The sequence below is a fragment of the Colias eurytheme genome, chromosome 16 (assembly GCF_061535395.1).
Source record: "Colias eurytheme isolate Ceu_HAF_F1 chromosome 16, ilColEury1 Martin Lab GWU primary, whole genome shotgun sequence".
NCBI classification, from domain to species: Eukaryota; Metazoa; Arthropoda; class Insecta; order Lepidoptera; family Pieridae; genus Colias; species Colias eurytheme.
In genome coordinates, this window is record NC_142995.1 from 5,348,530 (window position 1) to 5,375,998 (window position 27,469).

Consider the following 27,469-nt stretch of genomic DNA (forward strand, 5'->3'; position numbering starts at 1 on the left):
CTTCACATATCAGTGAAGATCAAATTTTAAAGTGTAATAAATAATGTGAGACAAGGTTAGATAGATTATCGAACACTGAATACCAAACAGTCACTTATTATTCTGTGTGTCGTATTAAAATGGTTAATGCATAACGTGTGTATCATTTACCTGTAATAACAATCAATAAATCTTAATTGTAAACACATCGTCGAATTTTCTTCACTATGTTTTAAAAATCTACATTATAATACTGAAACAAACATGGATAAAGAATAAAGCGTTTGGAATTTTATGAGTATTTTTTACGTAATCAGTGTATGCAAAACTATAATTCTTATTGAGCTTATTACACTGACGTTGCAAGAGATGATGCGCTAATTTTTATTAACCCTGTACAAATACAGATATAGGTACAGATATAAATATAGATTCTTTGTTATTCGCAACAGGTGATTGGTCACCTTGTACTTCTTGCGGTGGCAAACAAATACGAGGTGTATTGTGCATTGGCGGTTCTGGAAGACATTTACGGGATTCCGCGTGTAAACCACCGAAACCCGAGGCTGAAAGGTCGTGTGGTGGGGACTGTTCTCCCACATGGTATACTAGTGATTGGGGACAGGTAACAAATTAATATTGTATTTGAATTTGAATTTTTGTATTAGTCTAATTTTGTTAATTTTTTCCACCAACTTTGTAACTGATAAGACTCTAGAAACTGATTAGACTAGATAGAGATTTTTAACACATTTCAAGATTTCTCTATATCTTTCTGTACTGTATAGCCTTCCGAATCAATGTTTATATTATTATAGGGGTAGCAATTAAACGAGTGACTGTAAATTACAGTTCTAAGTGTCAAAATTAATTAATTTGGGTTATAGAATTACTAAGTGAGCGACTGACTGCGAGTGACGAGAAATCAACAGAACAGCAACTTACAAACATTAATTTGAGTTATTTAAAATACAAAATAAGCAGCTTCATAATATTTGAGCGACCTAATATTTGTTTGAGTGTCAACGTTACGTCCTGCATTTTTTTCAATATTTGGCAAATGTATTTTTTATATTGAGCGGCATTTTATCTTAAATGAAGTGTTTCGAATACAAAAACCACTTTGAAAAATACACTAATGAGCAGAGTATAATGAGCTCACATTTAAAAAATAAAAATAATATGAAATAACTATTTGAAGAAACACTATTCTATTAGTTGAGAAATTTTATTATTGAAATATAAGGCAACCTAACACTACGACTCGTGATCCCCGAATTTCATTATTTTGAGGTGTCTAATCGATAGCGGGTAGTGACTTTTCAAAATAAACTGCTTTTCTTTTTCAAAATTATTTTGAGAATCGCCCTTAAGTCGCTTCTGGCACTCGCCGGCCGCTGCCGCGGCACGCTCGCTTCGCTCGCTCGGCTCGTGCGGCAGTTCAAGGGTTAACCTAACACGCTCGTCGCTTCGCTCCTCGCTACCTATTTGAATATTAAGAATAAAAGTTTTATAGTTTTTAACCTACGTAGTTTTTTTTGGTTGAGTGGGAATCACCCTAAAGTCGCTTTTGGCACTCGCCACACAAAATGGGCTCACGTTTCGTTATTGCATATATATTTTTTAGATTTGATATTTACCGTATTAGATTTGTAAAGTAAAATATACATATTTATATCATATTTTTGATTTAATACATAATTGTTTAATTTGCGCTTTTATATTAACCGTAAAAACACATTTATTAAAGGAATCAGTCATTAGTTACAGTGAACGAAACGTCAGCTGTCAAAAATGTCGTAAATAATAACCAAATTTTCTGAATTTCAAAAAATTATATCTTGAAAAGTAATGGTTTCCGCAAGTTGAAACTTTCCAAAATTAATTAACAAACTTAGAACTATAACTTAAAAAAAAATCAACGCTCTAGCGAAACGTAAAGGTACTAAAGACGAGCCAATTAAAACAATGTACTCCGTAAAAATAAAGTAATATGCATGCATTTATTTCAATCAAATGAACAAAAAATAAAATACAGGTAAATTAGCAAACGACAAGGCGACTACCGTGAAACAATAAAATATCGTGTCCATAATAATTTGTTTCATAATTAATATTTGACCATAATAATTACGAAACAAAACAAATAAATAAATCGTCACTTGATAGTGGAAAGTGGAAACACGCACAAAACCAGAATAAACCAGTTTACGCTGTCCGCAGGTGCCACGTGCAGTCGTTTGGTACCGTTAGAACATAAAGCACATTTCATTCAAAAATTATAATTATTATGTACGTAGTTTAATTGATAAATTTTGTATTTGTTGATTGTTGTTATTATTTGTTATTATTGTTATAATATTTGTTGAAGTGAATTACATGTCCCGCAGCCGGAGGCCCCAAATGAAAACTCAGATGTACTTAAAAACTACATTTAATAGCTAAAATGAGACTTTTACACCCATGTCTGCACGATGCAGACCGGAGTTAAAGAATGAATTTATACAGTTTAATAATTATAAAGACGTAAGCTTGGATGCTAACTAAGGGAAATCGCATCCACATTCTATTCCCGTGCGAACGGCGTATTTAGCAGTTTTGTATGAAGGCAGGGCCATAACTAGTGTTTAATTTGTGTGTAAGTGTTGTAACTTTATATTGTTAATTCAATATGGCTCCAGTGTTAAAACATGGTCGAGGCAAGCCTTTGACTTCTCAAACTAAAGAATTAAACTTTAAATGTTGTTTCTTTTTCAGGTTAGTAAATTTTTCATTTTAGTAACATTGTTAATAAAAAAGTTATATGTATGTTAAATGTGCAAATATTAAAATAAAGTCTCATCTTTTTCAGAGGAGAAACACATATAGTTTAATTTAAAATCCCTTATATATACAGGGTTACTTGTAAAACACCGGCAACCTCGCAGGACAAGATAGCTAACATCATAAGTAACAACATTTGTTCTACGACTTTTGATAATTTGTTAGATTTTATTTTCATACAAAAATAAATATTCATTTAATTTTCCGTCTGAATATTATAAACTCTACGCCTCCCAAAAATTACGTAAACAAAAAGCGAACGAGAGGGGGAAGGGGGCGTCGCGTCGTCCATCCGATAATTAATAGAACATAGACTTACAAATGTAAGGAGAGTACAATAAAAGTTTAAAAAATCATTTAAAAATAATTTATTGCGTTATGCCAAAAGTCGTAGAACAAATGTTGTTACTTATGATGTTAGCTATCTTGTCCTGCGAGGTTGCTGGTGTTTTACAAGTAACCCTGTATAAAATAAAAACTAAAAATAAAATGTTGTTTTATTTTATTTGCTGACCATACACTACTACAAACGCAAAAATTTCTCCAAGCTAATTTACCTGTAAGACGCTTCAGTCAACTAAAAAAAAAACCAACTCCCAACTCACCTGACTGCAACGATTCGTCGCCCCGCCCCCATTCGAATTAGCGCGAATTTAAAAATCTGTAGTTTTTATTAAAAAAGCGTATCAAAATAAAAAACATAAGCCCTCAAATAGAATATCAGTAACCAATAATCATTAATAAAGCAGCTTACAAAACTTTGCTCAAAGTGAACTTTTTAGTAGTTCGCTAAGTATAACCTCACTTAGAAAAATCGAATCTATCTTAATATTGAAGTTGCCCTCTCTGTATTTCCAGTCGCTCACTTAGTAATGAAGTCGCTCGGATAAAATTTTAATATCTGAAATGGATTTATCACAATCCACTTTTTGTAAGCTCGTTCTGGATTTTATTATAAATCAATATTCGTCGTCAGTTTAGTTAATTTTTCGCTTAGTCAAATACATACCGCTCAAGTTATTAAAACAGTATGTCATCATCAGTCGCAAAGTTTTTTTTTGTTCGCTCGTTTTATAATTCCCCTTATTATAGTATATGACTTAAAAAGTTTTTTTCAGTTCCAATTTATTATTCTCTTGCAGTGTATCAGCAACTGTACCCTACACAGGGGGGTACAGCACCGCACCGTAGTGTGCGCCCGCAGCGAGGCCGCAGTGAACGACTCGCTGTGTGTCAGCGCGCGGCCGCAAGCCACGCGCCCGTGCGCGCACAAGTGTGACAACGTGCTGGCTAGTGGTGAGTGTGTAGTGGTGGTTACAGTGTACAGCGTGCAGTGTATCAGCAACTGTACCCTCACACCGGGGTACAGCTCCACAATAACTTGTGTGTTATAGCTTGACCGCAACCGCTGTACCGCGCCCTAGGTATGTGTGCTGAGGCGGGGACCGGGTAAGAAAGAGCACGAGTGAAAGAAACGGAGCGGTCGGTACTCTCCCCCGCCTCGCCACGCACATACCTATACAACGGTACAGCCACTGCGGTCAAGCTGTAGTGCCCGCCCGAAATGCAAGTAACTGTACCCTAGGCATTAAGGTACAATATAGAAGGCGCAGTGAGCGACTCGCCTCCTCGTCGGCACGCTACATACCCGTTTAGTTTGGCGATGACTGTGACAAAATAATATAACTGATGTTCCAATGACGAAGGATAGCTAAGATATAGTCTCTACATGTTTTAGGCAGAAGGATAGTGGTTAACATGTTGAATTTAATTATAAATGTGGCTGCAAATTGAACATCATAATTATTTTTTGTCGTTCAGCATATCATATTATTTAAATTTTGCAAGAAAAATTTAATTACAATTTTTAGACAAAAAGTCTTCGTGTGATAGATTAGTTCAATTTTCTGTTGCAGAATCCCAAAAAGTGGAGACGACTTCAACCCCTAGGACTACGATAGCAATACCCGAAGAAAAGGGTAAATTATTTATTCACATTTATTCTATTGCTATTAATTGCTACAGTTACTTTCAACTCGGTATTATAAGATTACACAAATTATAAAACTTTTAAGTTTTGCTCCTATAAAGACTAGTATGATTAACAGATTGGCATATGATTGTTTTACACAAAGCATTTCGATAGCCATATTTTTATTTCAGAACTAGATTTCCGCCCGCGGCTTCGCCCGCGTTTTCAAAGGAAAACCCGCATAGTTCCCGTTCCCGTGGGATTTCCGGGATAAAACCTATCCTATGTGTTAATCCAAGTTACCCTCTATATGTGTGCTAAATTTCATTGTAATCGGTTCAGTAGTTTTTACGTGAAAGAGTAACAAACATCCATACATCCATACATCCATACATCCATACATCCATACATCCTTACAAACTTTCGCCTTTATAATAGTATATTAAGATTAAGATATGAATGAAACACTTAATTTTTAATTTCCCTTTGTTTGACAGATTGCGAAGACAAATTGCGAAACTGCGCTCTCGTCGTTCAAGCCAGACTTTGCCATTACAAGTACTACATGCAAAATTGTTGTCATTCTTGCAGTGGATAGAATAATCTCAATACTTTTACACATATTAAAAAACTTAAAAAAACAGACAAAGTATTATTCTAACAATTTTATGAAAAAAAATATATATATAGAACAAAACAATTGTGTACGTATTTTACCTTATTAAATAAATCAAATTTACATAATAATATTTTTTGAAAATAAGAATTATTGTGTTCAAGTAATAGTATAATAATTGGTTATATCATTCTTGGCTAGTTTGAAATAGAAGAGTTTCTTTATGACCAGTTTTATAGGCATTTTATGCAATAGGTAATATGTATGTATTTATAATTGAAGTAAATGTAAGGAACAATAGCTATAATAAATAATATTGATTGTGTATTACGGTTACACGGTTATTGTGAAAAATCTTGGTGCATTTGTATTATTTATTATTTTTTATAGATATATTGAATTCATTTATAAAATATGTATTTTAACTTGAAACAGTTCGTATACTTAATATTGCGAATACCTAAATACGTAAATACCTGAGTATATTTATTTATATAGAGTGGAAAGGAAGTTTTTAATTTTAGTTCTAATAAAAATTTCAAGCTTTAGTCGATCCCCTTGAAAGCAGAAAAAATAGCATGCAATTTTGTTCAAAAATATATACATACATATAAAAATGTACGTACGTATCTTAAAAATATACCTATACGAAATCTGAACGAGAAATAACTACCCATAATTATTTTTATTTATAATAAAATAAAATTGAAAGTCTCTTTTCACAATCATTAATATTTAAGGGCATTTTAAGCTGAATTTATTCGTTAGAGATGACATTTTGTATGATATTTTTTTTTAAATATAATCTTAGTTTAATGAAATTTATTTAACAATGTCTTTCAAGTGTATTGTTATTTTTTAGCTTTTTACTGCCATTGTAGCATTTTAATAATTTTTTAGCATAACGATTAGATATTTTAAAGCAAATTTAAAAGGTATCGGATTTATATTTATGTGATTTGTATCTATCTTTGTAAAAACTAATCAAGCTATTAATTATCCCACAAATAAATAAAAACAATTGATTTGTGCCATTATTTTTATATTTACTTGTAATTTGGTGTGATATAATGTATTTAATATTAAGTTTAACGTTTATTTTCTTACAAGGATTATAGTATTGTAATAGGCATTTAACTTTAGCTTTACTTTTTGTATTAGTAGTACCTAATTATAGATTATATCGTGAAAACATTGGTACTTTATGTTACAAGAGATTTTATACTTATAAGTAGATATTTGTACATAAAAGCGAAATAAAAATCAACTTTACAAGCTATCAAAGTTTTATTTTACTATTTACATCCCATATTTATTAAAGACATGGATCTTGAGATTGCCTCTGATCAGTTCTACACGTAACTTTTCATTAAATAAACTTAAAGTTATGTACTATTGAAATAAATAAATTGTGGCATTTTATTATCAACACACATACTTTTATTTCCATTATCTTACATTTTTTTACAACAGTTTACAAAACGAAAAACACAAATTCAGTTCGATCTGAAATTCTTAAAGATCCTCCTTACCACGTCTATACAAGGCGAAGCCAGCGTACCAACTAGTGCTATAACAGTTACCGATATAGCTAAATCTGCATTTTGATTACCCAATCCCACTCTAAATGTGCTGTTGAATGCGAAACATAGGCAGAGGAAAGCAGAACTCAGAGTTAAGCTGCCTAAACAGGAATGTGCTATCTTCAAGTAAGTGGGGTTTATGTTCAGCTTCGCCGAATATGCGTTGACTATTCCTCCCACCATGCTCAATACCGTGAGGATTAGGGATACTAAACCTGGAAATTTTTTACAGAAATGTTAGTAGATGCATTTTTCTGTACAGATTAGAATGAAACGTACATTTTTATTTTAGTTTGGGAACATACTATTCCTATAGTATGTTCCCAAATACAAATACTTTTCCTTCAGTCAGTAAATATTCGTTTCCTACGATTAAATATTTATTGTTCGTAAAGATAATATTATATGCATACTTATATCAAACATCTTACCAAGGATTCCATGAGTAGTTCTAAAATTGTTTGGCACGTCCATCATTCTAATTACACTGCCTACGATAACTGTCGTGGAAGCAACAATTTGTAGCATCCAGTGTACAACTCTCCGGTCCTGATAACTGACCAAACGCGCCCAGCCGGAGTGAGGGTTCAGAGACTGTATAGCTTGCGCCATTAAAATTACATACTGAAATGAACACAACGTTAGAAATATTTTGTAGAATAACGAGAGTTGTTTAGATCCTAACGAGTATGAGATACAGATATTTGTTTAGTTGGTGCTTTTGAATACTGCTGAACCGATATGGCTGAAACCTGATTTGAAACAAAATGAGTTCAGTTTTTATTTAGTTGTATAGGAAAAAACACTGGATATAATGTTAAGTAAGCTGAAGATAGTATTATATTATATTGCTTCTACTAAAAATAGTGCACTTGTACTATAAAATTAAAATGTACCTAATCTCTTCGACAGTTTTATGTATACAAAAGTCAAAAACTTACCAAGTTACCTAATATAAAAAATGAAAGTACTTACACCAATACCACATAAATAAACATGTTGTATCATTGTTGTCGGCAGTGCAAAAGAATGTATGAAGACTATAGCACCCATGACTGCCGCACCGAGGCACAAATTAGTTACTGTTGTAGTAACACTTAACAAGGTCACATATACAGGAGATACATAATGTGCACTTCTATTCACTTCATCCGGTGCATTATTTGTTATTGTAAAACTAGTTGACATTTTAGTAAAACGGACGTCCTTAACACACGAAATATATTGAAAGTAAATCGATGTTAAGATATCGAAACGTTATCATTGGTTACACCTGATATGATGGAATCAAATTTTCGGATATCGTAATGTTATATTAGATAATTAAATTGAGTTTTAATACTATGCTAAAATCTGTGACTCAAATCTAATCATTAAAATATTGGGATTTACGTTAATGAATCAGTACATTGGATCTGATACTGAAACTTCTTAGTGCTTTTCTTACATACGAAATAAAGTAATAGAAGGTATTCGCCATATGTTTATTAAAAAACATCTATTAAATACGTAATCTTCTTCCCATCGCAATTACAAACTCGGCTAAAACCAAAACAGTATAAATGCTAGTTAGAACGATTAACACTAAGACATTGTCGTCATTGCTGACCCATTTTCTAAACGATCCTTTCTTGAAGGCGTAACAAAGACTGGCTGAAGAGCATATAAGTCCTGCTGCTCCAAGAATATAGTGACCAGATTTAAGCCAAAACGAGCTTATGTAATTACTTATGTTTCTCGCATACATCAGGATTATCCCGTCCAGTGAACTCATTATGGACATAATGAGAGCGCATAATGCTGAAAAGGAAGTTAAGTCTAAAATATAACTTTCTATTTCGAGAAATGTGTTTTCGCAGTTCATTTTATGATATCATTGAAAATGATAGTAGCATTTTCGTTTTAAGTGAAAAATTAAAAAATCTTTGTACGATCAGAACTGCAGAAATAATCTTCGAGATATTGAAATAAAAAAATAAAAATATGTTAATTGAATGGATTGTCTTAATTGACACAACAGGACATCCTTTACCTATTATTAATATGAGGATATGTTTGGCATGAGCTAAAAGAATCAGATAATTGAGTGAAAATACTTATTTTTATTATCTATATTATCTTCCAGATTGTAACTATCTAGTTATATTGTTTTAGTGAAATGAGTCATGATCATTTGAAATAATCTTACCCAAAATTCCGTGAATTGTATTAAAATTTATTTTCTTCTGATTAAACATTACTACTGAACCAACTGTAATCAAGACAATGCTGAGAACTTGTAGAATGAGATGAGAATAAATTCTATGTCGTCGATTCAGATACATAGACCAGTAGTTATATTTCGATATTACTAGTATTCCTTGACTCATGAGTAATTGATACTGCAAATAATAATTAGATGTGTTATCCTCAAAGCCTACCTACTCTTAGATAAAAATAATCCTAAAAACGTATTTTCTATGATAAGTAGGTGCATTTAATTTTTGTAGAGTTCCTAAGGAATGCATGCATTGATGATCATTGTTGTGACTTGTTGTGAACATTGTTTACTTCATGATTATTTTTTTATGATAATTATTTGTTATTAAACTATTGGACCTATATAATTATGGACTCGATTATTGATACATTTTTAATGATAAAAGCATTAACTGTAAACCTACTACCATTTTACAAAAAAAATAAATAAATTGTGGAATCGAGTGCTTCTGTAAATCTATTGCTCGATTAATAAGTATATAAAATAGCTATAAGAAAAAAATACTTACACCCAGAACACACAACACTATATGCCATTCATACGCTCCAAAATTTCCAGTTTGTAACGAAAATAACAAGCATATAAAAACTATTAACACCATCAGAATATTCGTCACATAATTAAGGAACAATCTTAATGTTTGAAAAGCACTATGTGACTTTTTACTATTTTCTTCGTTTCTTTTTGTTATGCCTTCTTCTTGACTAATCATTATAACAGACTAATGTCTTAGTAAGTTCATAAAATAATGCGCTACTTTCCTTGATGAAATAAGTGGTTACCTACAATTATAAGTGTTCAGGATAAATGTTTGTACTACTAATCTGTTGATGTACCTATACGATAAAATGTAATTCTCTAGAATACACTATGTATCATATCCTATGTTCTATCGTCAATATTCGTAAAGTGAATTCAGTTAAATGCTGCTGGCCATAACATATGTATTATGTAAAATATTTTACACTGATGAATTTCCTTGGAGTTTTAAAATACTGAATGTTTTCAGATGATTTTTCTATTTACTTATTATCATGGTGGTGTGTTATAGAGCGATGTTGATGTGGATGTTGAGATAGTAATAGCAGATTATCGAGGTAATATTATTTTCTATACGCAGGAAAAGTGTTAGCCTTTACAATGCCTACTACTTATTACTATTTACATAAGTAGGTATGCTTTATTGTGGAGTACCACTCCAACTCTACCGGCGGATCATAGACAAAGATAGTAGTATGATACATTGTTTTTTTTATATTTTAAAGAGGGGATAAGTGGATTAATAAGTCATTCGTAGTACTCATTGCTTGTTGGTTAATAGTATATTTGTAGTAGGAAGTTGTATCTTTACGTGTAATATGGCACGTTCTTACCAAGCTTAATTAAATGATGTTAGGATTAACTCAAGTAGCACCTTTTCAAGATTTATATTACATCAATTGACATACAAAATATTTTGCTGTGGATAATAATATGTGTAGGTAATTTCAAAATAATAACAATAGGTATGTGGTATGTAGGTAGTATGTAGCTTTAATACTGGATCAATTTTGTATTCTTATTATAAGGTCTATATGTTGCTATCGAATCGGAAGAAATAGGTATCATGCTACATTCTCTTAATTGTTGCCATGTGTAGATATATTATCTTTGCCAGAAAACGTAAAGGGGGTTGTAGGTATAATAATGAAACACAGAGTTTAGTTTTTAAAGCTTATTATTTTTGTACATTGTTATATGCGTTATTAGTATAGACACATTATATTGAATAAAACAATTGTGATGGTATAAATTATGGCGGTCTCGCTCTATAACCTATAACATAAATACTTAACAGCCAGTAAATAAATGCGCTATACATAAAAATAACTATTTACATATTTCTCTATAAATTAACGTGCACTAGAATGTTCTATTAAATAATTATTAAGTAATGGTCAAAATGTATTACAATGAAAGCATGAGTTTATTGAAAATCATTCTAGTCACAAGTTTTAAACTAAGCCATTTTACAATATCAATAAATAATGAACACACTATATTTGCGGATGCGAATATAAACCAAAAATACACTGTTCTATATTATAATTATTACATGATAAGAAATACTATCGTTTGACTATATCTAATAATCACATAACCTACAGTTTAAATGACTACCTTTAAAATCTAAAATCGAAGATCTTAAACTAATTATAATACAAATTTTTGAAAATCTCTAAATTTAAATATTATTCGAAAATTCGGTGTAAGGGCGGCCGTACACGGACCGCTTCAAGCGGTTGAGACCGACGGCTTGAAGCCGCGACCGCGCGGTGAACTATGGAAATTCATTCATTGCCGTACACGGACTGCTCGAGCCGTCGCGACCGCTTCAAACCGTCAACTGCGCGGTTTGTAGCGACAGCTCGAGCAGTCAACGAATGACCGCTCTAGCCGCCCGTGTACGGCCGCTCTAATGATTCAAGTTAAGTATTGAGGCAAGTTATAGTTTAATAATCATTGTTAAGGTGCATTGAATATAAAATATAGTGCATCAGTACATATTTTTATTAAAATTTTCGAACCATTCACACCTATGAGATTTCTTTCATGATTTGAGCATTCGCCACAGCAATGACAATTTTGCTGTGACAATCTCGAGTCACGAAAGGAAAAACTGACTGAAGCTTCTCGACTTATATACTGGAGATCACAAAACTATTCCTATCTTACTGAAATACAATGACGATTGTAACTATAAAGGAGTCGACTCTACTTTGAAATACATGCGAAAAATTTGACTTCGAGCGCTTTTATGAGAATGTATTCACTAATTGTCCATTGTATCACAATATTATGAGTCATATAGTCGCTTGTCCCGGTGGCGCCTGTAAGCAAATAATAAATTATTTCAACTATAAGGAGTTAAGCTCTGCCCCGTTTTATTTGTTATATCACTTTAGTTATGGCGCTTGCTTCCATTATAATAAGTATAATTTTGTGTAAAGAATAGCCGAAAATAAACTGGGGCAGAGAGCAGTTAATTTAGCTTAAATTTAACATCGAATTATAAATAGAATGTAAGAGATTTTTGGTAAATTTTGTACAGTACACAGCAATGTTATGCTTCAATTCTGTATTTCCTCTTATAAAAATAGAAGAATTGTATAAAAAAAAAAACAGGACATGAGACACGTGCGCATTACCAATGCTAATTTTATAATAATTATTGAATTAACAAGACTAGTTTCACGACTTTTTGATAACTTTATACAAGCTTTAACATTTTTTCCACATTGGTAAAGCCACAAGGTATAATAGAGTTATTGACTTGATAGTATAATTATTCAGAAAGGGATAAATCGAATTGAACTATTTCTCAAACTTTAAATAAATAATATAATGTATACCTTTGCCCAGTTTATCGTCCATGGCAAGATTGGCAGCAGTTGTCGCCATAGTAGTGGTAATGGCAGAGTCGAGCTTGTACCGCCAACACGCAGTTACTGAGTTTGTCCACACAGGCTCCTGGAAATATATTAATTTTAAGATAAATATTTACTTTTACTCCGTATCTTAATGTTGCAAATTAGGTCAAACATAAAAAACAGACACAAATGGTAGTTCAAGTGTATTTAGTTTTAGATTATTCTATTTCGCTCCTTTATTTTTTGCTATGAAATTTAAAAAATAATTGTTACCATCGCTATATGTTCGCTGCCTCACATTCTGCACCTTTGGGTTTGGATTCTGGTGCCTGGTCACTCGGTTTTGGGTATCTGAAACAGAATAATTATGTTTATAGTTAATAAAAAAAATATTATTATAAATACTACATAGCGTATAGTGTGCAACTGCGGCCAATTCGTATCTGTGCAATACTCTTCTTTGAAACTGAAAGTTTTGGATGATCTGTCTAACGAACGAATCTTTTCAAACGTAGTTGTAATTACTAACATATTGATTTGCAATTGTATAAATACGTGAAAATGCATTGCAAATACGTTAAAAGGGACAGTTGTCTTTGCATGCAGTAGTATTTCTCTTTAACCCAGTTAAGTGTCTACTAGTCTAGTGTTTTCCTATTTAACAAGCTGGCACGAGTTTACAATCTCACATCAAATTAGTCCCAGCACAGCATTAACAACTCTATCTTGTCTTGTGTGGAGCATTCACAGGCATATATGATTCTACCGATTTAACAAACGTTCTCACCCTGCACCATGACCGCCACCTTGGTGCAGTGAGGTTGACGCGTGAGCGTAGAACCAGCGGGAATCGAACCCAAGACCCCTGTTTTGGGTTCGATTCCCGGTGGAAACGAAGAAAAAAAATGTCTCGGTCTGGCAGGACACAAAAACCTGATCACCTACTTGTCCCTAAAGAAAATCGATTAGTGAAACAGATGTATAATGCATCTGCCCCTTATCCCACTAGGGGACATGGGACTTCACTCACCCTTTTTTTTTTAGTGGGGAAATCTTGCATAGATACCCACGGCTTCCGGGGGAGGGGCCGTGGGTTATGTCGGATTCCTACCGACCCACTGTGTTCCGTCAAGCCGCATCCAACGAAAGGGCCACGGGTATTGGTAGAGTTCCTCCGTGCGGCAGCGGCAGCCCGTCGCCGGGCCCAAACAGACTTCACTTACCGTGCACAGCATTAGTCCAGATGTATGTACCCCTTACCCCACTAGGGGACATGGGACTCACCCTGCACAGCACTGCTCCTCTCCGGGCTGGTGGAGCACCTCGCGGGCACGCAGGCGCGGCGCGCGGGCGGCCGCACGCCGGGACACTCCCCGTCCCGCGCCGCGCCCCCCGCGCCCGCCGCGCCGCCCCGCGCGCACCACACCGTGCGGGATTGTACACCCGACTCGCAGGGACCCGTACACTGTACACAATAGATACATAATACATATTTAATACTGTACGGGACTCTACACCCGCTTCGCAGGGACCTGTGCACTGTACACAATAGATACATTATATTTAATACTGTACGGGACTCTACACCCGCTTCGCAGGGACCTGTGCACTGTACACAATAGATACATTATATTTAATACTGTACGGGACTCTACACCCGCTTCGCAGGGACCCGTGCACTGTACACAATAAATACGTAATATTTAATACTGTACGGGACTCTACACCCGCTTCGCAGGGACCCGTACACTGTGTACGATAAATATATTAAACTAGCTTTCCGCCCGCGGCTTTGACGCGTTTTCAAAGAAAAACCCGCATAGATCCCGTTCCCGTGGGATTTTCGGGATAAAACCTATCCTATGTGTTAATCCAAGTTACCCTCTATATGCGTGCTAACTACCTGGTGGTACCGCTACCCGTGCACTGTGTCAATACATGTTTAATTATGCGTAGTCAATAAATTCAAATTATGATGTCATAGTGAAAATGGTGATAATTTCCTAAATTATTATTTTACAGTGGCACAAGTTTTACTTGGTTAGATGGTAAACTATAAACATATGGAAAACTTAAATGAAATTAAAATTTGCACCTCCAATTTACTATTTAATACCAATGATGTTGATAAATTCTTAATATTATATAAAATTATTACACTATATATTTCAAATAATCTTCTGTACGTATAAATGTGAGTCAAAGGTAGTGAGTCACAAAAGCGCAAGCCAAATTTATCGATTACATTAAAAGGAACAAAATACAGAAATAAAGCAAATAACAAAAACATGCTGAAAGTAAAACAGATCGCTGGCGAAAAGCCGAGAGAAGTTGCTGATTTGCAAAAATTATTCAAATATTGTAACAAATAATATTATATTTTTTACAGTTCATTAATTTATACGGAATCCGACATAATTATCTATAATTAGGATAAATTAGATAAATCTAATTTAATGAATTATATCAGTTAGCTTTGAATTAAAATAATTAAATACGATTATAGAGCCATTTATCTTAATATATGCAGGTGTCAATTGATCGTATGTAACGGTATTTCCACCACGTACAATTATGATCTACAAGTAACGTAGATAATCTTTGTATATTACAGTCATGGACGTATAAAAAAAGACGGACGCCGTATTACGAACTAACAACGTGAAGCCACCATAGTAAGCTAGCGATCGTGTAAAGACAATAAACATGCACACACTCTCACCATAGTAAGCTAGTCGGCCGCCATTACGTCGTGAACTACCGACTGATTAACTGCGTCACTGTTTCACAAAAAATATTTAAAATGCCGTCTTGCGTGGTTAAATGGTGTCGCAACAGTACAATTTTAAATAACAAATCACAAGGGATTACATTCCACAGGGAAGCAAGTTATTTCTTTTATGTTTTAATGACAAAATTATTACGGCAAAATTTATAGAAAAAAATACAGCCGCCATTGTCATCAACACAGCTGTTGCCATGGCAACATGGCACACACACATGGATGTTTCGCCGCCATTACTAGGCTTCACTCAATGTTTAGGCGATATACCGTCCGTCTTTTTTTATACGTCCATGATTACAGTGTGATTAATAATAAATTAAAGTCCTTCCGATCACGATAAGTGCTATATATTGAAATATATAGCACAAAGAGGTCACAGTTATACATATAAATAAATGCCTTATAATTGTCTTACCTCTCCCCAATCGCTTAGATACCAGGAAGGCGAGCAAGTTCCCCCACACTCTCTTTCAGCCTCCGGTTTTGGAGCTCTACAAGAGGAATCTCTGAGCCTCCTCCCGTTCCCTCCGATACAGATAACGCCTCGGATCTGACGACCACCACACTCCGCTGAACATGGCGACCAGTCACCTAAACGAAATAAATAAGAGTTTAAAACAAGTCTATATTAATGGAAAAGCCACATATTTTAATTGGCATTATAGAAGAGGTCATTAAAAAAATGGTTAGGTATACAATTATACATATTGAGTTGAACGAATTTCGTGAAAATAATTTCTAACGTAAGTCAATATTTTATTGCAGAGATAATATCTAGTAAGAACTTATAGATATCTTAAAACTTCTAGATAACTAGATATCCAGAAGTTTTAAGCAAGATTGTCCCTAAATTTTGCGTAATGAGACCAAAATTTAACTTTTAATAACGTTGTAAAAAGAAGAGAACTTTTAGATAAGGAAAATAGAGAAATAGAAGTATAACGACCTAAATATTTATTAGTAAATTATTTTGTATAAGATAAAAGTATGAAGTAATTCCTCACCAGTAAACCATTGCGCATCACACTGTTTCTTAGCAGAGCAGGACTGCTCGGCGTGCGGCGGTCGCTGGTCGCAGCCGGCCGGCTCGGCGCAGCGCACGCCGCGCGACTGCACGCCGCCGCCCACGCACCAGCCGACACACTACGGATGGGAAGGGAAATAATATACTAGCAGCTATAAATAAATAAATATTATAGGACATTATTACACAAATCGACCTAGCCCCACAGTAAGCTCAATTAAGGCTTGTGTTGTGGGTACTAGGCGACGATAAATATAATATTTTAATAAATACATATAATATAACACCCAGACCCAAGAACAAATAATTGAGTTCATCACACAAATATTTGCCCTGACCGGGGATCGAACCCGGGACCGTCGGCTCAGTAGGCAGTTACTTTAACACTGCGCCAACCGCGTCGTCAACAGCTATATTTCATTTCTAAAAGATTAATTTCTAACCAAGTCTGTAATTAATTAATATCGTATCAAGTATACCTACTTACCTTAAAGACAAAAAAAGTTGGAAAAATATTTAATTTTCAACACATTTTTGATTCCATAAATTTCATTCAACATTTAAAATTTAACATTGAAATCTTATTAGAAATACTCATTTGTAATGAAATGAAAAAAAAAACGTGCTAGACTCACTTCTGACCATTCCGTATAAAGCCATCCTCCAGCTGCTGTGAAACTGTACGAAGGTCCTAACGTAGGACTGACTTCATTGTCCGACACATTACTAGCTAGAGATATAGCAGGAGCATCACGGAATGTTTCTATGTGGTCCTTTGGTCGGACTTGGCGTCTGGAATCAAGTCTTGGAGTCTTAGAGGCAATAGCTGTTCCATCACAATTGGGAATATCGCAAGGTTCACTGTTCGGAGGCATAGGTAGAGGACACTTTTGGTCGCTTATCTGAAAGAAAAAAAAATAATAACAAATATCTAATACTAGCGGTCCGCCCCGGCTTCGCCCGTGGTACCTACATGTTTAAACTATCCTATCTCTCAAGTTGGATCGAACTGCATATGGTGTGCGAATTTTATTATAATCGGTTAAGTGGTTTAGGAGTCCATTGAGGACAAACATTGTGACACGAGATTTATATATATTAAGAAGATATCACTTGTGTTAAAAATAAGTAGATGGTTTAGAATTTAGATATTCTAATGATAGAATTAACAACAATTAATCTGGTTAGAGCTTACCTTTGTGATTCCTCGTGCATGATCTTGCACGCAGCCCACAATTCTGGTTCTATGGGCTGGGCCGCACACCGGGCAGGGTCCCCACGCAGCGGCTCTCCAACGCGGCGGGCAAGGGTTCGTACCACAGCGTCTCCTCCTCGAAGCTGGAGGAGCTCCTGTGCAATGTGCTGGAGAAACTTCCCGTTCTTCCTTTTGACCCAACTCTACACATTTGAATTTCCCAATTTGAAGTCCACCGCCACAAGACCGTGAACATTGCGTATACGAAAGAATCTTCCACATGAACCGCCGATTTCCAACAACGTTACTCTCTATATGATATTGATTTTCATTCGACGTATAATCTGGGTGTTTCGCTAAGCTTGGATCTGACTTATCCAATACTTTCGTGTGAGATTCGGCGTTATGATGGCGATGATGTCTCTGCATCGGGTGATGCGGAGTCGCATTGCTCTCTGTTGGAATATCGTTGCTGGTTTCATCTGGCAATGTATCAGTCAAGTACTCATATTTTATGTTCGGATGCGGTTGCGTATATAGAACCTGAAATGTATTGTTCGAATGAGACAATGCAAACAAGGCAATAAAATTATGTTGCGGTTAAAATGACTAACCATAATGTCGATGGCTTGATGTATAGGTCCCATTGCAAATATATTGTCGAGTCCACCAGCTCGAGAGTATATAAAACGTGCTCCAGCCGCTTCGTAGTTGCCTGGGGCGCTAACTGCGAATTCGCCGTTAACAATATACGATCCATTCGTAACTCGCAAAGCTAGAACAATCGAAACGCATAACATTTAATAAACAATTGATAGAACTTCTAATAAAATCCACACTTATTTATAGAATTGAATAGTTCAAGGGTTCCCAATAGTTAACATACTTTATCTATTTAAGCAAACACGTGCGCATCAAATTACTCATCAAATTAATAAGCGCAGAGTTACGATCGTATTGTTTTAACGGAACAATTAACAAATTGGCAAAACGCTTTCCGACTGCGTCATGCGAATAATTAACCACCAATTGGGTAGACCGCTATCTCGATTTATCTCGCAATTCTCGGCGTAGGCGCCTCTATTGAGGAAATGCATTCGCAAAATGCGCGCGTGCAATTTCTATTAATCGATTCGACATCAATCGTTCCACTGCGCACTTCATCGTTCTATTAAAATCTGTGACCCACAATCGGCGAACTAAATCACTTCAATAAAAATTGAAACCTATTGGCTGGGTCTGCGCTACCGAAAGCTTTATTAGACGGCCTTGGAGACAACATCTGCTCATTAGTTATTAACTACTACTTATGTTTATTGAACTAGTATAACTGAGTTCAATTAAATCCTTTCTGGAATTATAGTGCATGCTGACCTATATTATGATACACAACCTTTCGTGTGAGTACAATTAAGAAACTGCGTTGTACAAAGAGAGAGGAGGACTTTCAAAGATTTTCACAAGTAGAATAGAAGGAGGATTCTAAGAACATTTGATAGAATTTTATAATTATTGAACTTGCCCTATTTGAATTTATAAAAATTTAAGTACTACGATAACAAACGGTTCAGAAGAATGCGCCAATACATAAATAAACTAAAACGTTGCAAGCTCTGATGAATTTTATCAGCTGAAACTATAACCAACTTTTTTCGCCAGGTAACAAAGTACGTACCAATATAATTTTCGCTGGACACAATTTCGGAGACGTTCAGCCTGCACGCGCCAGCTGGTACCGTGGTTACATAGGAGTAGCCGAGGGGCAGGCGCGGCCGGGAGAACAGCCCGGACACCAGGCGCCTGCCGCACTGCAGGTCGCGCGTCACGGACGATAGTACTCCTTCTCGACCGACCACCTGGGAACAAATTGTGTTTTAATTAGTTTATATTGTGAAGACTTCTGTGAAATATATTTAATAAATTTTGACCTATATGGAAGCATCTAAGGTCATTATTATAAACTTAACAGTATGCTCTGGAACGATAGTTCGCTCGCTCATTTAAGTATTGGCTCTACTCTTTCTTTATTAAGAACTAGTTTTATAATTATTTATAATGAGTAGTATAAGCCTTAAGAAATTGGTTATGCTTTTAAAGTAGGTAATGTAATACAATGCATCTTATTTTTTTTTTATAAATGAATCGATTTTATTTTTCTCCTAGAACCAAATCTATAAAACGAAAGTGCCATAACTTAAACTTTCCAAGATCCAAGAATCTAATTAAAACTACTTATCGTTTACACTGTCCAGCAGAATTTATTACAAGACTTTGACAATGTGTAAAATTTCACGTCTCCTTTCCCTTAGCTATTAATACGAAAGCATAAGAAGCTTTTACGATATGAATCAGTCACGCGTCTTCCGAGATCAGTGTGAAGATAGGGATTAACATGTCAGCACATTTCACGGGTGTCTGCGCAGGCGCCTCGGATACTGCGATATTAACTATAATAACTTAGTATTTGCTGTATAATATCGGCTGTAATTAAGGGTTGTTTTATTGTATGAATTATGAATTTTTGTAATGTATATTTTCATGATTTATTCCTTTTTTTGGTTTTGGGTCTATAACCATATATATATATTATAGTCGATGGTTCAGAGAGTAATCTAAGGATAGATATTTATGTAATGAAAATAACACAATTCTTCTCAACATGATACATGAAAAAAGTCAAATATATTATCCCACTTTACCTATTGTTATTTTATTTTATTTCTAAGGATGGCTTTAATGTATTTTTTAATATTTGGGTAATTTGCAGTTTTAATACCAGTGACACTTGTGACCTTACAGCATCTAGTTGATACTGTAAGGTTACAAGTGTTAGTTTATACCATATGCGAGACACCACTTTTATTTGTATTGCGTAAGTTGCATGCAATGCCATTGTTTTATAAATTATCGAAAAATATTCTGCATTAAAATTTATATACCTATATGTATTAGGTATGAAACATTACAATACGCGGTGTATACAATTTTTTGTCTCTAGAAATATAGATACATAAAATGACTCCTATTTTCTCTATTTGAAGAATAATCTTTACAATATTTAAGACAACAGCTTTAAAACTTGTATACATATTTACAGCTTATTCGTATGTCGCATAAGTTAGTTAAATACCTTCTTATATTTTAGAAACTAAGACTTGAGTCTGGGAAAATCTATCGGTAATTTATCTTGAGATTATCAGAAAACATGGTCCTCATTCGCAGGCCGCTAAACCCGCTTCCCATGACGTATATCCTACCTGTTTAATACATGGCCCTAAGATTTATAACTAATTTAAAATCTCGTTGAATTGATATATCATCAAGGTGCATACATTGCTAACGAATGGCTTACGGCAAACCTTCATGTATCTTAAATGAATAGCTCTTACATTACGAGTATGAAGAGCTATTCATATGGGGAACATTTAATACGTTATTCTGTTTAATTCGCAGTAATGCAAGGTAAGTATACAGTTTTAAATTTTAATTATGATTTATTATGGAACAGTTAAATTTTTATCTATTGTGATGTACGGTGAATGTATGACTGTGTCAATGTGCATAGTTTTTATGTTTGAGCACGAGTGAATTAATGAATTATATTTTGAGGTAAAAAATCTAATTTTAGATTGGGAAATGATTACAAATGGAAATGTTCCCTTTTATATTGCATTATAGGTATTTTATTTCAAAATATTACAGAAGTGCCTTTATTATAGAGATAACGTTCGTTTTTCGTTGCTGTATATATTTAATGTTAAAATATTATTTTAAAATAAATCCTAATAATAGATGTTCTAATTAATATTTATAAGCATATAATTAACTTTCTTAAGCCATCAAAATAATGTCTTCGCTACTAGTTTAATCGCGTAGCTTTTAGCAAAAGTCAAATAAAATTAACAATATTGTCAAATAAAGTAGCTGTTTATGTTAAACGGAAATCATTTCGCTGTTGATAAAATCACAGTTGATTCTATCTCAGATTTTACACGAGAATAAAATTCTGTCTCGTGACTGAAAATTTTTATACTGTTCATTTTGTTAGCTTCTCTGTGAAAAGGCTATATTCTTCAAGCGGCAACTAACAACTATTTGATTAAATATAACAAAGGAACATTTCTTTTTTTTCATAAATATAAAGATCGCGTTAAATATATTTAGTGTATGAGCTACTCACAACATATAACTAAAAAATACTCTATATTATAATTCTCAGATATAATAAAACTTTGTCATCTTGTTCAGTCATAACGAAGTCTCAAGTAATCACAACAACCTTAACGACTAACAAGAAGCTTGCATCTTCAAATTGCTCAAACCTCAATTCCAATTATTGAATTCATGTGAGAAAAACGCATGTAGTGATCAAAGATGCATATGGCTGATGCTTACATCATTTCGTAACATTTAATGTGACACTAATGCGAGTGGAACATTAGTGAATAGTAATGTCAGTTTTATGAGCTTGTACGAGATAACGACGTCTAAATCTTGTATTGGGCGACGCGGGAATCATTTTAATCGTGTGTGGGGAAAATACGTCAGCCAATGTCATGAATATACGATGTTATTATTGAAATAGGCATGATTAAGATGTCCTACATGTCATTTTTAATTCAGCACTGAAAGAGCTTTTTAGCAATAAGGCTGTCTTCTGTTTTTGTTACCTATGATTTTTTTTGCAAATTTCTGAGTCTACTGGTTTGATATTTTAAACATCTGCAAGTTATTAATAATTGTTATGATATTATGTTTGCATAGCAATAGACTTTATATAAAAAGTAATTAACAGATCATTATCATATAACCGAAGGTTCCATTAACAAACAAACATGCATTAAAAATGATCCCAACAGATCAAATTAATGATATGAACGTGGAAGCTCTCTATTAAAGGGAACCAGTTTTTAAATTAATCGAAGATATTTACGTAACAATCGGGAGCTGTATCCGCCCTCGTAAAAAACCCACTCATTATTGTTCAAATCAACCAGTTAACTATTAAATATATGACCCTTGTCAGTATGTTTTACTGATCTTTGAGACAGCCGCTATATGGCCAATAAAAATTCTTTATTTGATTAAGTTGCGGTGGGCATTTTAACGGCTGTATCGAGGCATTCAAGTTCAATGTTAAGCTATTAATATCTAATAACAGGAGTGCATTATGAACTATATATATATAATACATAAAGAAAAAGATAAACTTTAAAGCTTAGTCTAGTAGAAAATTGCCAAGTATTTCGTTAAATTATTATAATATAATATACACTTTACATCTCATCCAGATAATAATATAAGATGGAAAAAAATAAGAATTATAATACACAAAAGAAAATAAATTGCAGATAACTATTTAAAATATGTAAATAAATAATACTGGAAGTTATAAATAAGTGTTCTTTCTGACCGTTTTAAAGTTTTCTTATCCTGCCTTTGTGGAACTTTCACAAACCTCAACTTCCGAAAACACGTTTCCAAGTTTCCTCGGTCTAAATAATTTGTTTTAAGTTGTTTAGTTCTTGACAGAAGTTATATTTATATTGTTTTTAGGATATGCTTTGTAAATATAACAATAAACGAATATAATAATTACAAGTTATCGAATTCTGGAAAACGTTTGCTAATTCATAATACCGTTGTTGGAAAAGTTGTTTATAAAATCACTGCGCTTCTTATTTCAATCAGCTGTTCGTTTGATTTTATTACTCCCAATTGTTTGCCGTTTATGGGACAAAGCTCACGAGCATGGACAAGGCCAGAGCATTTAGGGTATGCAATTTAGTGCATACATAGAAAACTGGTACAATGCGTCATCCTCGAGACACCAAAAAAGTAAATATGCACTTAAACGTAACAATGGTTCTTAAATATAGTCCGAGTTCTTTGAAATGTGACAAAGTTCGTAATTAATACAATAGCGTAGCTAATATAAATTACAGAGGAGTTTCATTCATTAGTGCATCTAGACCAGTCGTTGACTTTTCATTATCATATGCGATGAGGTTGACTCGGCGTGAATTATAAATTTATTAGCTCTGCGGTACTTCTAGCTCAAAAGGACTCGGCACAATCGCAACTTCTGTCTCAGAGTTATTTAAATATTCATCAATACGTCAAATTGTTTCCAGCGAATCAACCCGGATTTCTGCTTTATATCTATCTGTCTAATGACGAACGCGTCTCTGGATTCCTTCATCCGTGGACCGTGACTTCTTTATGCTCAGTTATTCTTGTCAATGAGAACAAATTTACAGTAAATAAAAAAGCGTAATATTTGCCGATAACATTGTGATTGCTATTAAATTTATGATGCTTAATATTGAGGTCGAGTGAACAACTGAATCAGATAAGTATGTATCTAATTTAGCCATTCAGATGTGGAGTAAGTAAAACAAAGGTGGTCAGGAGTGCGTCAAGGCGACACTACACACATCTATGTGCACGCGACAACTGGGTCGCATCTGATTTATCATGCAACATAATAATACTCATTGAAAATAGTTAAATATGCGATGCATTACAATACGAATAATGTTTTAAGTAATAGCGTCGTTGAAGCATTCACTCGCGAAGGTTTAGTTTATTGTTTTTGAAATATGCGTGTTAATTACTGAACCAACTGTTTGTACAACATAATATTTATTTAGAGTATTCGTAATATAATAGGCAAATGAATATGTTTAAATATAAAATTTAAACAATCATAAGGACGGTTTATTTATATCTTTGAGTGGAAAAAGCTAAATAGATTTCTTGGAAACAAAATTTAATGTTAAAAATGAGATAAAGTTTGCACTGTCCAATGTCAATATTATATGAGCGGTTGGTCAACGTAGAGTAAATACCGCTCGGCGCCAACATTCCACAAGGAATAGCAAATAAAAAATATATCATGTACCCACAGAACAATGTCGAATAATATCCAAATGACAACGTAGTCTTGAAAATGATTTCCTGGTACTAAAAGTGAACTAACAATCTCAATGTCGAATTTTACGACCGGCAAATGAAGCAATGTGTGCTTACGTGCGATCTCGCTCGGAATTACAATCACAGTAAAAATTATTTTCTTTCCAATTCTTTCAGTGCTAGATGCGTGAAAAAGTTATGAAACGTTATGCAGAAAGTAATTTTTTATTGCACGCCTCATAAGCGAAGCGTTGAGGTGGGTACTACTGTCACTTCGCGCAAAACATCTGATTTTTCAAACTTAAAATGGCTTTATGTATCATACATTGCACTTGTAAGATAATACATACACACACATAAAGAAAAAACACTATTTTTAACGTTCATGATATTTTTGATGTCATTTTTGTTATTTAAACTAGTTAAAAAACAGTTTAAAAAAGTTCTGTCTTGGACGTCCGTGTGTCTGTATGTGCGGATCCTTTTTCTTGTTAACACGATAGCGACCGAAATACTTTACTAATCGAGTCTTTTTTTTTCTCTTACGCTTGAGTATGCTCAGGAATAGAACCCTTTCATTTTTCAGGGTCCTATTCGATGTGGTTTAATTGTTATTAAATAAACAAAAATAATAATTAATAAATATTTATTAAAAAAAATTATGAGGCGTGCACTTTTGGATTTTCCAAATTTTTTAAATCTACGACATAAATATGTAGGTCAAGTACGAAAATAACAAGAAGTCATATTTCAATTAGATCGTACCTACTTACAATTTTATTCAATTACACGAAATGCTGAATAAAAGAAGTAAATGTAGCATCAATTAATTAACTATGACATTAATTTTAATAGATTATTTTGTTGTCAACAAACAGCAGTGAGCGTTTAAATATAACCATATATAATATCATATATTTAAAAGAATAGTTTAGTAGTAGATCTTCTAGTACCTTATAAACATTCTGCTCCTTAAGCTTCGCAAGCTCTAATATCCCCCACCAAGTAAATGTATCAGTTACGATTACATTGATTTGTTATTGACCAGTTCTATTTCTGCAATCAACACTGGCTGATTTGTTTATCAGTGACGATCATTTATCACTACTACAGATAGCGGCCTAAATTGACATTAGACACAAATGTCACGCATTCGCAAATTTTCTAATCAACACTCTGCTACCACAATGATTTAAAATTGAGTGTCTAGACTCACAAATGTGCAGTGATTTACACGTAGCTATCCAATGATTGTTAAACATTCTACTTGACTAGATCAAAGCGAAATACAATGAGGTTAATGTGTTCTTGAAAAAATTAAAAAACAACGTCGAAGATTGAGCTGAAATTGACGTAGTCGGTAATGAATTCAAGGTTCGATATTTCCTATGGATATACAACGATCGATATTGCGACCAGAGATGAGACTAACCATCAGCATGTATTAAGACTGTGATTGATTCATGTTTTACATTTAACATAATATGTTCTTGTTCATTGAAGAAAAGATCGCTATCGTACTAATCGCTAAGTACCTATACTTATGAAAATTAATTTTCAATGACACATTTGCGTCCTCCTGTACACCTAATAATTAAAAAGTAAAGTAAATGTACATAATTGCATTTTCAATTATAAAATGTTATTAAATTAAAGTACGACATACATATTGTATATGTAATATATAAATAGTACTTACCAGCAAAATGGTAATGGTGAGAATCGCAGGTATTTTCGCCATTCTTAAGAATTTCGTCGACACAGTTTTTAACACTTCTTATTACTAAACAAATGTTAATTTGTTTGAAAAGAATAGTTCGTTATTATCCGCTACTTTAATTGTATATCATAACTGTGAAAATCAATTTGATATTTCAATGTTGTTTTATAGATAAGTTTTTAACAGAGTGAGTTGTACGATGTAGTTATTAAATGAAAAAGCAAATAAACAGCAAAAGTTCAAAAATTTAGAAAATCAAATCGCACGATGCAAGAACTTATAAAGATTGCAATATTATTATTTATTTTATTAATGATACAAAATATGAAAAAAAAAATATAGAGCCTTTATTTATTATTAAATTTTATGTCATCCATACTAATATTATAAATGCGAAAGTAACTCTGTCTGTCTGTTTGTTACTCAATCACGCCTAAACTACTGAACCAATTTTCATAAAATTTGGTATGGAGATATTTTGATACCCGAGAAAGGACAAGGGCTACTTTTTATCCCGGGAAAATGACGCAATCCCGGAAATCCCAAGGGAGCGGGAACTATGCGGATTTTTCTTTGACTGCGCGGGCGAAGCCACGGGCGGAAACCTAGTAGTTTATAAATCTCTTTGATACAAAACATATTTTTCAGACGTGTACAAATTGAATAACGAAAATACTTAATCGGTAACTTAAAATTTATGATTTCTAAATAACAAAGATAGCCGTTACGTTTTATGGACCAAATGACTTGGTGTCAGGTCAATTAGATTCATCAATATATTTTTATGGTTGATCCTGTTTTAGTAATTAGTGTAACTGACTGTTACCCGACTATAAAAGAAAGTTGAACTACAGTTCGATTTTATACAAATTGAATATGTTTATTTAAATTTGGACGATTCGATGTCCTCATAGTTTTTTTTAAGTATTTCAAAGCTCTTAGATAAAAGTTTTTGATCTGTTTAACTGATGTTAAAAAGAATGTCAATTATAAAATCATTAAATAATATACAGGTTTACAGGTTAAGTCAACCTATTCTGGTTAAGGGCGTAGAGTTAAATCATTCTAACTTATTTGACTATGAAGCAGTCTAACCTAAATATAATTTCATTGGAGACATTTGTTTTTTATTGTTTTTCTCTTCTCTTCACAATATACCACATTAAATATTATGCTTATCGATTTGT

General features: G+C 33.6%; 4 protein-coding genes across 5 annotated transcripts in view; 1 reads left to right on the top strand and 3 right to left on the bottom strand.

Annotated features, from left to right (window-relative positions):
* Window positions 1-6,667, top strand: part of LOC149901781 (thrombospondin type-1 domain-containing protein 4-like) — a 51,546-nt gene extending 44,879 nt beyond the window's left edge. The window contains exons 14-17 of the mRNA XM_090110695.1: window positions 432-604; window positions 3,945-4,098; window positions 4,719-4,781; window positions 5,272-6,667. Coding sequence (XP_089966821.1) covers window positions 432-604; window positions 3,945-4,098; window positions 4,719-4,781; window positions 5,272-5,372 — 491 coding nt within the window. The 3' untranslated portion in view covers window positions 5,373-6,667. The remainder of the gene's footprint in view (window positions 1-431; window positions 605-3,944; window positions 4,099-4,718; window positions 4,782-5,271) is intronic.
* Window positions 6,668-6,707: 40 nt separating this feature from the next.
* LOC149901782 (uncharacterized) lies at window positions 6,708-8,172 on the bottom strand. Its single transcript, XM_090110694.1, has 3 exons — window positions 7,949-8,172; window positions 7,405-7,597; window positions 6,708-7,188 (listed from the first exon to the last, which is right to left on the bottom strand). Exons 1-3 carry the CDS (start codon window positions 8,159-8,161, stop codon window positions 6,887-6,889), a joined length of 708 nt encoding a protein of 235 aa, XP_089966820.1. The 5' UTR covers window positions 8,162-8,172; the 3' UTR covers window positions 6,708-6,886.
* Window positions 8,173-8,474: 302 nt separating this feature from the next.
* LOC149901783 (transmembrane reductase CYB561D2-like) lies at window positions 8,475-9,945 on the bottom strand. Its single transcript, XM_090111164.1, has 3 exons — window positions 9,742-9,945; window positions 9,162-9,354; window positions 8,475-8,773 (listed from the first exon to the last, which is right to left on the bottom strand). The coding sequence occupies exons 1-3, from the start codon at window positions 9,943-9,945 to the stop codon at window positions 8,475-8,477; spliced, it is 696 nt and encodes a 231-aa protein (XP_089967290.1).
* A 987-nt stretch (window positions 9,946-10,932) lies between these two features.
* LOC149901784 (ADAMTS-like protein 4) overlaps window positions 10,933-27,469 on the bottom strand; it is a 105,330-nt gene continuing 88,793 nt past the window's right edge. The window contains exons 8-17 of one of the 2 annotated variants that reach the window (XM_090110674.1): window positions 19,323-19,503; window positions 18,262-18,422; window positions 17,648-18,190; window positions 17,088-17,354; window positions 16,433-16,571; window positions 15,844-16,019; window positions 13,928-14,108; window positions 12,917-12,994; window positions 12,626-12,743; window positions 10,933-12,103 (exon numbers count right to left, since the gene is read on the bottom strand). In XM_090110674.1, the coding sequence (XP_089966800.1) occupies window positions 12,637-12,743; window positions 12,917-12,994; window positions 13,928-14,108; window positions 15,844-16,019; window positions 16,433-16,571; window positions 17,088-17,354; window positions 17,648-18,190; window positions 18,262-18,422; window positions 19,323-19,503 (1,833 nt within the window). In that variant the 3' untranslated portion in view covers window positions 10,933-12,103; window positions 12,626-12,636. Of the gene's footprint in view, window positions 12,104-12,625; window positions 12,744-12,916; window positions 12,995-13,927; window positions 14,109-14,149; window positions 14,323-15,843; window positions 16,020-16,432; window positions 16,572-17,087; window positions 17,355-17,647; window positions 18,191-18,261; window positions 18,423-19,322; window positions 19,504-27,469 lie in introns of those variants that run through there. The other variant, XM_090110675.1, reaches the window with a different exon arrangement.